The 14,819-nt window shown below is 38.5% G+C and overlaps 1 protein-coding gene and 1 long non-coding RNA gene across 5 annotated transcripts in view; both read right to left on the bottom strand.

Annotated features, from left to right (window-relative positions):
- Positions 1-14,819, bottom strand: part of tnr (tenascin R (restrictin, janusin)) — a 217,558-nt gene that overhangs the window by 76,011 nt on the left and 126,728 nt on the right. For all 4 annotated transcript variants that reach the window (XM_085141727.1, XM_085141728.1, XM_085141730.1 and 1 more), the window contains 3 exons: positions 5,909-6,032; positions 1,780-2,002; positions 1,569-1,669 (listed from right to left, as the gene is read on the bottom strand). In XM_085141727.1, the coding sequence (XP_084997853.1) occupies positions 1,569-1,669; positions 1,780-2,002; positions 5,909-6,032 (448 nt within the window). The remainder of the gene's footprint in view (positions 1-1,568; positions 1,670-1,779; positions 2,003-5,908; positions 6,033-14,819) is intronic.
- LOC146497779 (uncharacterized) lies at positions 9,465-11,182 on the bottom strand. Its single transcript, XR_014870918.1, has 2 exons — positions 10,702-11,182; positions 9,465-10,291 (listed from the first exon to the last, which is right to left on the bottom strand). It is a non-coding gene; the product is annotated as an uncharacterized LOC146497779 (long non-coding RNA).

Below are 14,819 nucleotides of genomic sequence, written 5' to 3'. Positions count from 1 at the left end.
ATAATTCTCTGTAGGTTTATCACTCTGAGCTGCCGTGTTCACATTATGAAATGTTTTTTCACATTGCCACGTTTTCATTCTAGCATTTTAAACTTCTAATTTTTTTATAAAGGATGAGTCGGCAAAGACTGTTGAGCTGCATTTCATGCTCCAAAGCCTGAAATAGCACTAATTATATGACTTATTACCTTGTGTGCTTGTGTAGAAACATGTAGAAACAAATATAATTCATGGATGATCATAAAGCTTTAGAGGTGTCCAGGTGAGATGTAAATGAAGGCCACATTTAAAGGACAGATACAGACACACACTTAGGGAACAGATCCATCGTGACAAAGTTGGCCATCTATTTTTTTCCTTTCCATTCCTAGAGTTTCTCAACAGCCCCCTTCCTTTTTTTTATTAGTATTGCCATTTAATTACTTTAATCAACTTAAATAATTATATATATGTATATATATATATATATATATATATATAAATATTAATTCATTTATTTTATTCCAATCTTAGGATTCTGATCATTTTTATCATAGATGACATTGTTGTTGTTATTAGTACTCGTTCATCCTTAACCCATCTTGGTCATGTGTGATGTAATCAATCACACTCACACAGCCTTGAGTGTAGTATGTGTCACACTCTTTTACACGCCAGTTACCCTACCATCTACCCCCCTTCTTGTCATGCTTCGTCATGCTTTCTTTGTATGTTCATGTCTTGTGATGTTGTTGATCTGTTTTTGTAAATAAAGCCGTTTTAAGCTGTAGTGCTCGCTGTCTGGATCCAGCTTCTTTTCACCCATCCAGACCATCTACATCCTAACCACCTGTCCCTCGCGCTCTCCATTACTAGAATCTCACTGCAGAACAAAAGTTTTCAGTTTGACAGTTTCACTTTGACTGGATTTGTCAAACCCAGTTTAAAAGAGGAACAACGAAACCCAGACAGAGAAGCGGAGGATTATGTGCCCAGATACAATTTAAAATTCACCTGTTTACACTCTTGTTGGAGAGCGCTGAATCGTAATAAAGGGAACTATTAAGGTTCTGTCCCACATTAACGGTTACAACTGGATTGTCATTAAACAGGACATAGTTTAAAGTAATGAGGTTGGCATATACACTACGTAATCCCTGTGAGTCAAATGCTTTGGCTTCATGCTAAACATTCATGGCAGTTTTTTTATTCCTAACCTGAATCTGAAGAGAGGTGGTAACTTTAATAAGGTCATCTCAGGAAGAAGCCCAACTTACCTGCAGTTCAGTTTTATTATTTACAAGGGGCAGCCAATCAGGAAAATACTGCCTAAAAGGAGGGCGACCTTACAGGGAGAAGAGCTACAATCAGGGGCTGCAACAAGGCCCAGTATGAGATAAACAGAAATTTTTTTGATTCCTTTTTTGTTTTAATGAACTCTGGCAAAAACATCCCCATTAAACTCTTTCGTATCATATCTTTTCACATTAGATCATCTAATTCAACCCAAGAAGTCTCTTCACGTCTCATAGCTCTTCCAAAATTGTAATGCTAATTACACACAAATAAAACACTGTTGAAGCACCCACCTGGCTCTCAGCATCCAGTGTTTGCTCTGTGTATTCTGTTGCTCCATTTGGATCCACTGGACCCTCTACAGAAGGTCTGGATCCCAACTCAGCACGAGAACCTATGATAGTAAAAAGAACAAGTCTCAAAAACATCTTAAAGGCTTGTGTGTGTGTTTGTGTGTGTGTGTGCGCGCACGCGCAGGACCAGAAATTGATCCCAAGTCCTCACCATCCCCTGGGCCTGATGGTGCAGAGGTGTCCAAGTCAACAGAGCATAGAGACTCCAAGGGTACGTTAATGTTATAGACGTGGTTAAAGACCAAAGGTTGCTCCCGCAGGGTCTGGTTGGTTGAGGAGTCGGAGGGGGGCAGATCCCCCCCTGGGGTCTGCCTCCTCACTCTGGTGGTACGAACCAGCCTGTTGTCTCCTGATGGAGCAGCATGAGCGGCACCCTGGAGTGAGACACAAAATGAAACAAAAAAAAAAAAAACAGGACACGTGGTTTGTACTCAGGGGCTTCCAATTGTTTTTTTCTGATACCTTCTGTTTACAAAATGATAGAGTGAAAACTTAGAGAGGAACCCAGGGGACACAAAACAAGATGACACTAATATACAGTATATGAAAGATTTTCTCACTGGCTGCAACACTGACAAAACAATTTTCACATGAAAAAATTGGGTCATTTTCAAAATTCTGTGGTGACAGTTTAGTGTTTTCAGTTTGCACTCCCGGCGTGTGAGGCAGAGAATTTGGAGAATTACTGACATTTAATAAAGAAGTAATATTTGAAGCAGAAAGGGAATGATAAGAAAAAAAATACAGCCTGAAGCAGGTACATTTGAACTCTACTGGATGAGTTCTTAGTATAGAGTAACTGCACCTATCTACACAATTAACTGTTTGTTAAACTCATTCCCTCAGTAGCACAGCAAATGGTACAGTATATAGCATATTTCTCTCAAAATGTTTCCGCATGTCACAGCAGCTGTACACCTGTATATATTCTGCTGTAGCAAATTAATCAATAAACTAATATTTTTGTCAGTGCTATCACACTATCATGCTATTAGCTATAGCTTGATAATATAGGATTTTTAGGATTTCACTAACATCTGTTATGAGCTGGTAGTTGTGGCAATTTGCCAACAGGCAAGTTGCAAAGTGTCCTCTGGTGGCCTAACTGCAACGGCAACACGTTGTAACATATTGGCAAATAGCTAATAGTGGCCAGTAATATTGGCCCACAATAACTGGTTAAATTAACTGTTTATATTAGCCTAATGATAGCTCTGCAGCTAGCCACTAGGTATCATTATATGTCAACTTGCCCAACCACTAACACTGCTATTTAGTCTTTTGTCTTTGTTTACATCCAAACTTGTAGAAGAGCTGTACATTTTAGCTTTTTAGGAACACCAACGGTCAGAACATGGTGTATTATCTTTGCACTGAAACTAGCAAGCTAACGTCCTGCTAACTAAAACTCCTAAATCCTCTTTTTCATGGATGCTGTTAAAATGTATTGTTAGTACTGGCAGAACAGCCACACTGATGATTTTATTGAAGTTATTACTGAACTGAAGGAGGGTTTGTAACCGGACATAGCTAATGATGTCAAACTTAACAAGTTAAAAAGAAAACAAACTGTTTGACAAAACATATCTTGGTAATACAAATCAAACAGCTATTACTGGAACATGTCTTACATCTTTACTGAAGAATGATAGTAACGTCTTAGGTTTTTTTCCCCTTGGATACCAGGGCTCGCAAAATCAATAAACATTTTTCCAGTCGGGCTACCAAAATCTAACTCAGCCCTGCCCGTCGGGCTATCATAGGAAAATATATGTCAGTGCTTTTGCATTCTTTCGCCAATGTAGCTGAGTAATTATGTCATTGGCATCGATGAGCCACTGTCAATATGTGACATATTGAAATCGCGTTTGAATTTGCGCTTGCTTTTTGCTTTCATTTTCATTTTGCGATCGCGCGAACGGTGTATAGAGAGCGGCAGCACTGATTGGTGAGTGACGATTAATTGCGCACCAATTCCTCTGACATCGTCTTATCACTCATTAGCTTACTATTCAAATGCAACAAGTGAAATCTCTCGCAGCAAGCTTAAACATGTCAGAGGTTGAGTGCGCAAAGAATCGCTGATCATTATGTAAGTACGTGTGTAAAAGCAGCAGGATTTACGCTGGTATTTTAGTTCTGCAGAGCCAAATAAGACAGGTCAGGGTGAAGAAGGGGCAGCCAAAGAAAAGCCGATCACAAAACGGAAAAGATATGACAAATCGAGCCTGTTCTCACTCCCGAGGCGTAACATGGCGACGTTTTGTCACGTCCCGCGGCGTTCCTTAGGAACGCGAAAGGAGACTTTCGTCGTTCTTATGGTACGCGGCGGGTTATGGCTGAAATCCAGTGCAATGACGCTCCCGCGGTAATCAACGTTCCAGCCCTGTATTCCAGCCCTAAACCTAACCTTATCCCTAGCCCTAACCATAACCTTTTTCCTCACCTTAAACAGGACTTAAATGATGTTAAATAACGTGTTTCTAAGCTATTTGAAGGAAAAGAGCGAACATGTGTAGATTGAGTCCATACGGTTCTCACATTTCCTCATTTTTCCGAGGTCGTCATTTAGGAATGTGGTGGGTAGCCGAAAACGTAATATGTTGACGATTTGTCACCTAGCCTAAAATGTTACGCTTTGGGAGTGAGAACGTGTTGGACAAATCAGACTATGAGGCAAAAAGAAAGCGCAGCTTTTTTGGTTTCATGGACAAAAGAATTTCTGTGGCTGGAATATGACGAGCTAAATATCATAATGTTCTGCCAGGTGTGTTGTGAGTTTCATTTGATTTCTGAGTCGACAAGCGCCTTTGTTACTGGGACCAGTAATTTTAAGAAAGACCCTATCAGAACCCATGAGAAATGCAAGAAATGCATTATTGCCCAGTCTGCAGTATCTTTCCCAGAACAAACACCAATTGCAAAAAAACATACTACAAATAAACCAAGCACAACAAGAACTCCTGAAAAAGCTGTTTAGAACAGCGTGCTATATTGCAAAGAGTGAACTACCATTGGCAGAATTTAGCAGTCTTTGCAAACTTCAAAAAGCAAATGGCCTAGATCTTGGTTCCACTTACTTCTTACCCGTGACTTCAGTGAAAATTTCAGATTCAGGATCTGACACAGACTGATTCATGTTCTACACAGTTCTTACAAGTTCATAGAAATTTCTGTTCAATTAGAACCAAGTATTTGAGTTGATGGTTTTAATTTTTATACAGTTGTTGTGATTTGTATTTTAACAATTTTTTTGATTAATTTTTGTTTCCGTTACAATATTATACTTTACACTATTATACATTAAAGGAAACAAAACGTAAAAAAAAATTCTTTTTTTATTCGGGCTACTTAAATTTATTTTGGGCTACCAAAAACTGAAGAATGCCTGCCCGAAGGGCTACCAGAGATTTTGAAATTTTGCGAGCCTTGGATACCTGTCCCATAATTCTATTTTATTCTATTCTGTTCTAAGTAAGTGAATGTGATCTCTGCCTATACAGCTTATTAGGGCTACCCTTCGAAAAACCAGCAATCTGTTCTAATGGTTGTCAAACCATATCTTTTTTGACATATAGTGAACTGTGAAAACTCATTGAGAGTACAGGGGAGGTTGTCAAATGTTGTCGAGGATGCCTACTTTTTACTTGACCATACAGGTTTAGCCTCATCCTTGAACACTGTTTTGTGTTTGTAGCTCTCAAATAAATACAAAAAAAGAGTTTTCTTTAAAAAGAAATCTGAGAAAGGAAAAAAGATGTCAGTTACTAACTGGTGGAGAGAACATTAGCTTAATTAGGTAGCTAGCTGCAGATGTCAGGGACAGCTGTCACTGTCAAGGAAAAAAGAAAAAGAGGAGCTTGCTTTTGTCGCACTCTTTCTACCTCTTTCACTGAGAATTTCAACCTCTTTTTGTTGTTTATTACAGAAAACTGCACAAGTGTAACGCGGGAGCAGAAAGCTCGACAAACACAACATTAACTAAGACAGTCAACTGTGAAACTTTGAGTTTAATAACTGAAACAGTCTACTTTCTAGAAGAAACTGGAACAAACTGAAATGCAGGCAGTCAAGCTCATTATTTCTTCTCGACATTCAAACTGGCCAGGGCAGGATTTCAGTGGATTTGTGCCCAGAATCAAGTGATTAACATTACTGCCAATAATAGTTCAGTGGAAATAAACAATGAATGTGAAAAAACAGTGCTACTCATTAAAAGAAAAAAAAAAATAGAAAACAGAACAAATAAAGAAACCAACAGGAATATTTTTTTAATTCACCTGTAGACTGAGAAACAGAGCCAAAACCAGGATCCAGCTTGCTCTGGGCACACTGGCCTGGTGATGCTGTCGTGCCATCGGCATGCCGGAGACAGCCCGAGTGAACAGTACCATCCACTGGAAACTGCGAAGGAGCAAAGAAGTAGGAGAGAAAGAAGTGAAGCAGGGAATCATTTAAAATTAGGTTTCAGGAAAAGAAAAGTATGGAATTACTCCTGTGTCTGTGCATCTCTCTGTCTGCTGTACGTGAGCGAATGGGTAGTTGTAGTACCTTCAGCTTATCCGCTGTAAATGATAAATAAATGCCTTTGATCTGATGTGAAATAATTGGCTTTATAGAGAAAAAGAAACTCTTCCGGGGATTATGGAGTCAGCTAAGAACCTTTGAATGGATTTCACTGTGCAATACCAAATATTTGATCTTCCCACTTGGGAGCAATACAGAAATATTGCTCAGGGAGAGGGTTGATAGATGGATTTCAGCAGAGACACGGTCTGAGTGATGCTGCTGTAATCCCCTCTCCGTTGAGCAGAAGAGGGAGAACGGGAAACTACTGGAATAAAAGCCGCACAGCTGATGCGGATGCTCGAAGCAAACTGTCAGATATCAGCAGGGACATGACAGGAAAGAACTGAAGTTTAATTTTAAAGCTGCTAGTTTTGTCACAATAATAACACATTTTCATTTTATGCTCGACCGTAGATATTCGCACATTACCCCTAAGTTTTAACAGACATACGTGGTTAGTGGGGGCGAAAGGAAGGAGTTAAAAACAAGTCTGTGTTGTCTGCATTCAAAAAACCTTTTATCACAACAATACAATCTCATGTTGGTGAAGCAGGCTATTGCTCTCAGCTGGCTCCTTTTGTGATAGACAGATAGAAATGTTCTTATCGCACCTAACTGGCTCAGGCCTTTTTTTCTTCTTTTTTTTGATCATTTAGGGTGGAAATGTTGAAACATGAGTGTATTTGCACATAAATGAAAAACAGAGAGACCCCCAGTGCGTTTGAGCCAAGCATCCTTTAAAGTTGTCTCATTCAGAGAAAATGATTTTTTTTCTGGAATTAATGCATACTCAGTGTCTCAGACTATTTGCTTCTATACTGAAGATTAGTCACACAGTCACACATCTACCTGAGCACATCCTTCATTTTGTGACAAAGACAAAAAACCCTGAGTAGATGTGCGAGGGATTTTCTATATGTGTGGTGAAGATCTACACTGCGCACACAGTTTATCAAAACGCTCCCATAGGAGGAGAATGGTTGGTCATATGTTACCATTTCCAGCACGCCTCGCTCCACACTGTGCTTCCAGCACTTTTAAAAATGACTTTGGCCTTGCAGAAATTGACTTCCAACCAGCGCTCTTCACTTTATGGTGAAGAGATAGAACTTTTTTGTACTTTAAAACCTCCCTTCAAGCATGGAGCTACTGCTCGACAAGACTGGAGCCATTTAACTGGTGAATTCAGCACAGAAACGATGAGCATGAAGATGATGACAAAGTGAGATGAACAAAGCCACTGGAACTGTCTTGTTCACAACCATTAGGCAAAGATGGATGCCATTGACGAGCTTCAGTGGACGGCGGACGCATGTTTAAAAGATGACAAATGGCATTACATATGTAGGAATTTCATTCAGTTCCTAAGAAAGGGAAGACAGGAAGCAGCTCTCGTGATCAACCGTTACCACGATGTTATAATATAAACAGCGTGACTTGTTCTCTTCTCATTGTTTTTTGTCTTATTTGCAAAGGTTACTCTCCTCTAGATTTAGCTCCTCCACTCAAGTGTTGTATGTCTTTCCCTTTCTCTCTAACACAGTCTTTATGACATGTGTCAAGCAGTCCTGCAGTACTTGACCTGTACTGCTTGACCTCTTCCTCTCTGCATTTGCTTTCTTGTTTTTTTTTTATTTGCTTTTGGGTTTTGTTTTGTTTTTAAATTTGGACACATATAATTTTTGGATCATTTTGCAGTTGTATTCAATATAATATTTTGGCTTTTCTGATAACTAATCAAATAATATACACTCACAACCACTTTATACCTTGTCAGTCCCAGGTTTCAGAGCTTCCTATCAGCTCAAATCAATCTGGTCATTTTCCTCTGACCTCTAACATCAAGAAGGCATATTCTTCCAGAGGACTGCTGCTAACTGGCTTTTATAGGGGAAATACCAGTGGATCAGCAGTTTCTGATATATTCCACCAACAACGATGTCATGTTCAAAGTCACTTAATTTACCTTTCTTCGTAAAGGTAAATTAAGTGACTTTTTAAGTGAATTCTTCCGATGCTCAGTTTATGTCTACAGGCCTAAATCCACTGAGCTGGTGCCATGCGATTGATTTATTAGACATTTGTGTAAAAAACAGATGAAGGCTTGTCCCTACTAAAGTGGCCAGCATACAGTGATGAATCTGTACTGTGCCCGTAAAAATACGTGTCAACATATCAGACTGTTCAATGACACAGAAGGACAATGACAAAGAAGTATCACAAAACTTTTCATTTCTCTTACTATAAACAAACAAGGTAGAGGTATAGGGTGTGCATTCAGAGTTTCATCCTTCAAGGCAAATAGCAAACCCATATATATATTTTTACGCTGGCAGTAATAAAACTTTGAAAGAGGTTCAAAGTCACAAGAGTATACTTCTGTTCCAGGGTCATGGTGCAAGCTGATGCCCACGAGCATTACCGCACAGACGAGGTTTTTCACGGAAGCTCAATTAAATACAGACCCACTCATTCACACTGAAGAGAATCGACATGCTTTAGGCAGTAAAACAGGCTTAATTTACTCACTTTTTTTCCAGGAGAGAGAACATATGCACTTAGAGAAGCAAACACAAAGCCACCCAGCAATGATACACATGCTTTCAAATCCACAATGCACTCACAGAAATCCCCCGTATGCACAAGTACTCCAAAAAAATGGTTGACAAATGTGTATATTTTCATAAAAACACACTTTATGTCAATAAAGTGTTTTTAATTCTTCTGTATAATAGAAGTCTAATGTAGACATTAAAAAAAATATTTCTTCAGCTTCACAGGAAAATATGAGCGCATGTGCATGTATGATCAAAGCCATTTCCTTACCGCTAACTATTTCGTTTATCTAGGAGAATATAAATTTTATGGCTTTGAGGACGCTCTGAAACAATGCTGTCACATCATGTATTACCTGGTGATTTTCTTCAGTGAAATTGGGTGAGTTCACCCCCTGCGAGGCTGAAATGAAACTGCCTGTTCCAATTATAATAAAAACCATCAGGGCACTTTATGCAATGTCACAAAGGAAAAGGTAAAATCAGCCTACACAAAGGAGGCCGCTACAAAATATCTAGCGCTATAAAATGAATCACAAAAGCCAGCAAGCTTATGAGTTTGATGTTAAAAAAAAGTTGCTTTGATCTTGTCTTTCTAACTTTTTTCATCTCTGTTAGATTAAACTTCTCTCTGAGGTGAATGTTTGAATCCTTGACAATATCTCTCCCTTTCATCCACAATGGGGTTTATGAGCAACCGAGTCAATATAAAAAGAGAATTGAATCTAAAAATGCATAGTGTAATTACACTGAGATACTTATCCCATTATTTAGAAACAGTCCTTTAATCATATTTAGTAGATATTGAAGCTGGAGCTGGTAAATTGCAAAACTGTATCTTGGTTTTAAGACATAATAATCAAACTATGACACATGTCAATATGTAGATGATGTTTACAAAGAATTAATGAATACTGTAAAGCGGAATCATTAAATTATTATACAGAGTTAAGTGTATCTCACAGTCTCCAGACCAGCTGTTACCAGAAGTACAAGACAAAATATCCCACCTTCAAAAAACATATTAAGTATTTTACTCAAGCAACGCAATACTGAAATATTTCTTGCATTTTTTGACATTAAATACGTCAGTCTTTTGATTGCATTCCACCGCACAGCTCCTGCTTGTGATGTTTTAGCATTTGATTGAAACTGTAACATGTGCTATGTATAGCATCTATTTGTATTTGCATGATAAATGGCTGCCAGTGGGTGGTACAGTTGGAGCAGTGCATAACACTTTCACCTCACAGCAAGAAGGTGTTGGGGCCTTACAGTTGCAATCTGTATGTTGTCCATGAGCCAGCATGAGACTTCCCCATTTGCTTTGGTTTCCTCCCACAGACCAAAGACAGGATTGTTAATTTAAATGCTGATTCTAAATTGGCCAACAGTACAGATGTGAGAGTGTGTGGTTGTCTGTCTCTCTGTGTTAGCCCTGTGATGAAGTGTTAAAATGAAAACGGATGGATGGTAGCTGTGGGAATCTACCCTTTTTAACATTTTGTGATATGCTGAGTACTGTAACAACATATACTACTTTTTTTTTTACTTTTTTTTTTTTTTTTTTAATTTTTATTGCACAGGTCTTTATTTTCAGATTCCAGAGTCTAACATTTTGTCTCTATACCTCTAGCTCTTCTTCTCCACAGGTTTTTGCTCAACTCAACTGGGAATCAGACTGTTCCACTTTGCTTTGACTTCAGTGGAGCTGTAATCCTTAAACTATTTCACCACCCCAGCAGAGGTCAGTAGTCTTTCTCGTGAGTATTTTCATATTTCTCCCCTAGTGGTTAAAGAGCAGCATTTCTCTTTTGTTCTAGACCTGTCTGTTAATGGTGAGCTAGATTCAATTGCAAACGGAGGTTTCAGCAAAATTTTTATACACCTCAAAACTCACCAGCATGTTGAGGTTGATGCTGAATCACAGAGGGTCACTGTACGAGTACATTTTTTTTTCCAACTGCTAATTATATCCTTAAAATGACATTTGTTAGTGTTACACTTCAGTTGTTTTTCTTTTTTTGAGTTGTGTAAAGCAACCATCACTGCCACTAAAACCTGCCATAAATGTTTCTACAAGTTTCTACAAGTTTGACACTGTTTGTTATCAGCCTATGTTTGAATCAGGGACAAGCTGTTTTTGATAATACAGCAGTTAACACTGGTAAATAGTTACAGTCAATTGAGTCAAATCCCCTGGAGTTACACTCATTGATAAAGAGTCATTCAGCATTTATAAATTAGGCAGCGATCATTTTCCAACCTTCAAAAATCTCTTTGAGAGTGACCGCAGTCAGTCCAAGTCAGAGTGCAACTAGTTGCAGAAAGATTGCTTTCTACTAGATGTGATGAGCCCTTATAGTTGATGATCCTGTATCAATACAAAATTGCCATGCAAAAAATTGCAATGCTAACGATACATACCCCCCCACCCCCGACCCTACCCCACCCCAATACCTAATGGATGGATGGATGGATGGATAGATATATTGAAATGTGAATGCCTGTTCTTAGCCTCTTATCCAATCTAATCTTTAACAGGCTCCAGCATATCCAAGTTGCTACCCTGGCTGAATAGGCAGTGCAGAAAATATTTTAGGCTTAATGTTCGCTTGAGTGATGTGATAATCAATTTAGCACCTCAAGCCAGATTTCCACGAAGTGATACAAAACTTGGCCTTGTCAGTAGAAGTCTTCATCTTCTGAAGCCAATTTCTACCCTTTTCACTAAAAATAGCATTTTGGATCTAATAAGATGTCCTGGGAAGATCACCAGCTGCTCCAATAGACTCGGAGAAGCCAAAGTAAAATCAGAGAATATCCACATACTCTCAAGTGAGCTAACAAAGGATCTCTCTCTCTCTCTGATAGCTCAAATGTTTACAATCTGTGCTATAGAACTCAATTTGTCATACAAGTTTCTACAATATTTACAATATACAGAACTGTTTTCATTACGAACCACTGAGGCATGGTTAATTAAATAAACCTATTTTTGTAACTCATCACTCATAAGCTTTGACTACAATAAAGGAGGTTTACTGCAATGTTTTCCGTTGGGGCTACTGCAATTTGTGTTTAAAGACAGCAAGTCACTCAATCACAGTGTAAGGGCGTCAATGCTGCTTGGTGCCTTGATTAGGTAATGCTCATGCTTCTGATCACATTCTTACTTAAAAGCTTACTTAACCTCTTTTGTTTATTCCCCAGGTTTTAAAGGTGATCCTTTCAAATCTGAACGTACATTATGTTTCAGTATGAGGATATTTCTCATTTTTTCTGGTTTTGCCACATGCAACTGAGCAGACAATGGAAACTGAATCATCTTGAGATGTATAAGTGAGCTTTATTTTGCTTTTCTGTGTCTCTCCTTGCTGTTTTCCTTTGACCTCTCTCAGTACTTTGTATTTTTTAAAAAGAAAAACTGCTGCACCACATGATGTTCACTGGCATTTATTCCAATAGCTCTGCTTAGATCACACCTCTTGCTAATTTTAGCCCTTATTCAAGCATTAATTGAACCTGTTGACCCAGTCTGTACACTGAACGCATAATATATTCAGGTGCCGTTATATTATTCATTCTTTAGAGGAGCTTGCAGACCAAGTTAACAAGCATGTTTGTGTAATAGCATAGCCACTGACGGTAGAAGAAAGAAGACCCTTTGTTTTGTTTTTTTGAACTAGATCCTGATGTGACTGGGTCGTGACTCTCACACAGTGTAATGTGTCAGAAAAGTTTTTATCTGACTAAGAAAGCTGTGACTTTCTTTCATCTATGAGGCATTTTTTTTTTTTTTTTGCTTTTTATCCGTTCACCTGGATTTCAGACTGTATTTCACACTGGTTAAATAACAAACCAGTTATTACCAATTTTTTTTTCAATGAGATATGAGTTGCTATAAAACCAAAGCCTATTGTTTCCTACTGAAGATGTGAATTTTTATGATAAATACATACATACATATATACATTCATTAAAAAAATAAATAAATGCACCCTCTTTTACTTGTAAGGTTTTACACATCAGGACATGATAAAAAAAAGGACAACATTTTAAAATAATGTAAATAGCATGTTATTTTTTACTTATTAAGAACTGTGCCAAAATGCAGAAGCAGCGTGTGAAAAAAACATGAGTACACTTTCTGCGAAAGTAAAAGCAATACACTGAAAATCTAATGTTATGACAGCATAAATAGAAAAAGACTGAACTGAAGTGTGACTTGTTTGGAAGGATTGCCAGGAGAAAACCTCGTATCTAAGGGACCGAAACTAGCATCACTGGCAAACACAGCTCATTGTTCGCTAATGGTGCTAGTTTCAGTCATTATGCAAATATGCAGTTTGAAAGTTTGGGAAAACCTGCAGTCAGCTGAGACTGAAGAAGTCACTTGGATGTCGTCTGTAATAGACATTCGTATTTGTTCTATATCTTTTTACTTATTTGAGCTACCCTACTAAGTCCTGATGTGCTCAATAGTGAGCATCCTGACCTCTCCAATGATATCTCATGTGTTTGGGTGGCCTCTATTCTGACTCCAAACAGGAAGGAAATCACAAAAAAAAGTTTAACTGAACAAAACCTTTTTCCTTGGTTCTCAGAGAAGCTGGGAAGTGCCTAGTTTTTGTTTTTTTTTACATGCTAACTCTTGACTTCTTTTTAGTTTCTGTTAATAATAATGATATATTGTTATATGTCGCGTCTTATTGTTCATCTGAAGTTCTTTATTATGCCCTGACATGTAAAAACTGTGTAAAGACAGTGTAGTTTTTCATAGCAAATATTACTTTTGTTAACAGGAATAGAAAACATATTTTTCTGATGACTACTTCCACTCACAGATTCACATCCATTTATTACACATGGATTTCAAATAAACAGTTTTGTACAAATGATAATGAAACAACACATCACCCAAGCCAGTACAGTAGCTTAAGAATAAGCTGTTGCTATGTTTGGGTAGTTGCAGTAGGTAGCTGCAAACCCTCGGCTGTACTTTTCCCAAGGATTATTATTGCTGGTTTTAGAAGATGTTGTTTGCCCATTAAAACTGCAGATATTTTTTTTTTAAAACATATTGTGCTTAACATTGAACTTTGATGTCAACAGACTCACACAGAGCCCTGCAGTGCTGTACAGCTTATTCTTAGTTTACACTGGAGGTGTGAAAACCTGTCTTTCTATGTGGGAAGCAACAAAAAACACAACAGGTTGTTATTACCGCAACAGTATTAACAGCTGCTATAAGCGCTACTCCCTGCCTCATCCATTATGATTCCCTCACCGCGGATGAGTGAACCGAGCCATGAATTGTGCGAGTGTTGTGCTTGCAGCTCTTTACTGAGCGGATAGCAAAATTTACAACGACTCGTGCCGTTCTCGCTCCCGTGGGTTTTCTCTTAAAACATGTTGCACCACCTGCATTTACACTTGAGCGCCTTGCAAGGTTCTGGATGAACCCACTTTTTTCATAATTTATCTACATACCAGTTATTATTTTAGGGGGAAAAGTGAAAGATTTGAAGAAGATGAAGTATTAGAAATGATAAGAACACAAGGGAAAAGGGAGAGTGTGCACAGAAAGAAATAGCATGCTACGAAAATAACACGATCTAATTACAGACAGGAGTGAAAGTAAAATGATTACAGGGATGTAATAATGAAATAAAACAAAACATGAGAACTGATAGAAGAGGGTTCAAGAGATATGAAAAAGAAAGTTGAAGAGAAGGAGCACGCAGCTGAACAAGCCTCTCTCATCCAGCCAGCTGCACCATGAAACGGGAAGCAGCCACTGAATGCCTCACTTCCCACACTCCCCTCACGATCATAGAGTCTCTCAGAAAAAAAAAATGTGTGCGTAGGTGTGTGTATCTGTGTGTTTTAGCAGTTAGGGACCCACAGGAGATTAACATCCCTGTTGGATTATGGAAGGGATGCATACTGGAAAGCTTCATTAACTCTGCATGTGTGTGTGTGTCTGCCGCTCTCGTTCCATGGCCACGGGGCTTTTTAGACTGTTGCCTCCTGAATAAGTGTTTGCTGTCTGCCCTGTATGTCT

Source organism: Neolamprologus multifasciatus, chromosome 18 (genome assembly GCF_963576455.1).
Source record: "Neolamprologus multifasciatus chromosome 18, fNeoMul1.2, whole genome shotgun sequence".
Taxonomy (NCBI): domain Eukaryota; kingdom Metazoa; phylum Chordata; class Actinopteri; order Cichliformes; family Cichlidae; genus Neolamprologus; species Neolamprologus multifasciatus.
Note: the sequence above shows the minus strand (reverse complement) of the source record. Positions and strands in the feature narration are given on the sequence as shown.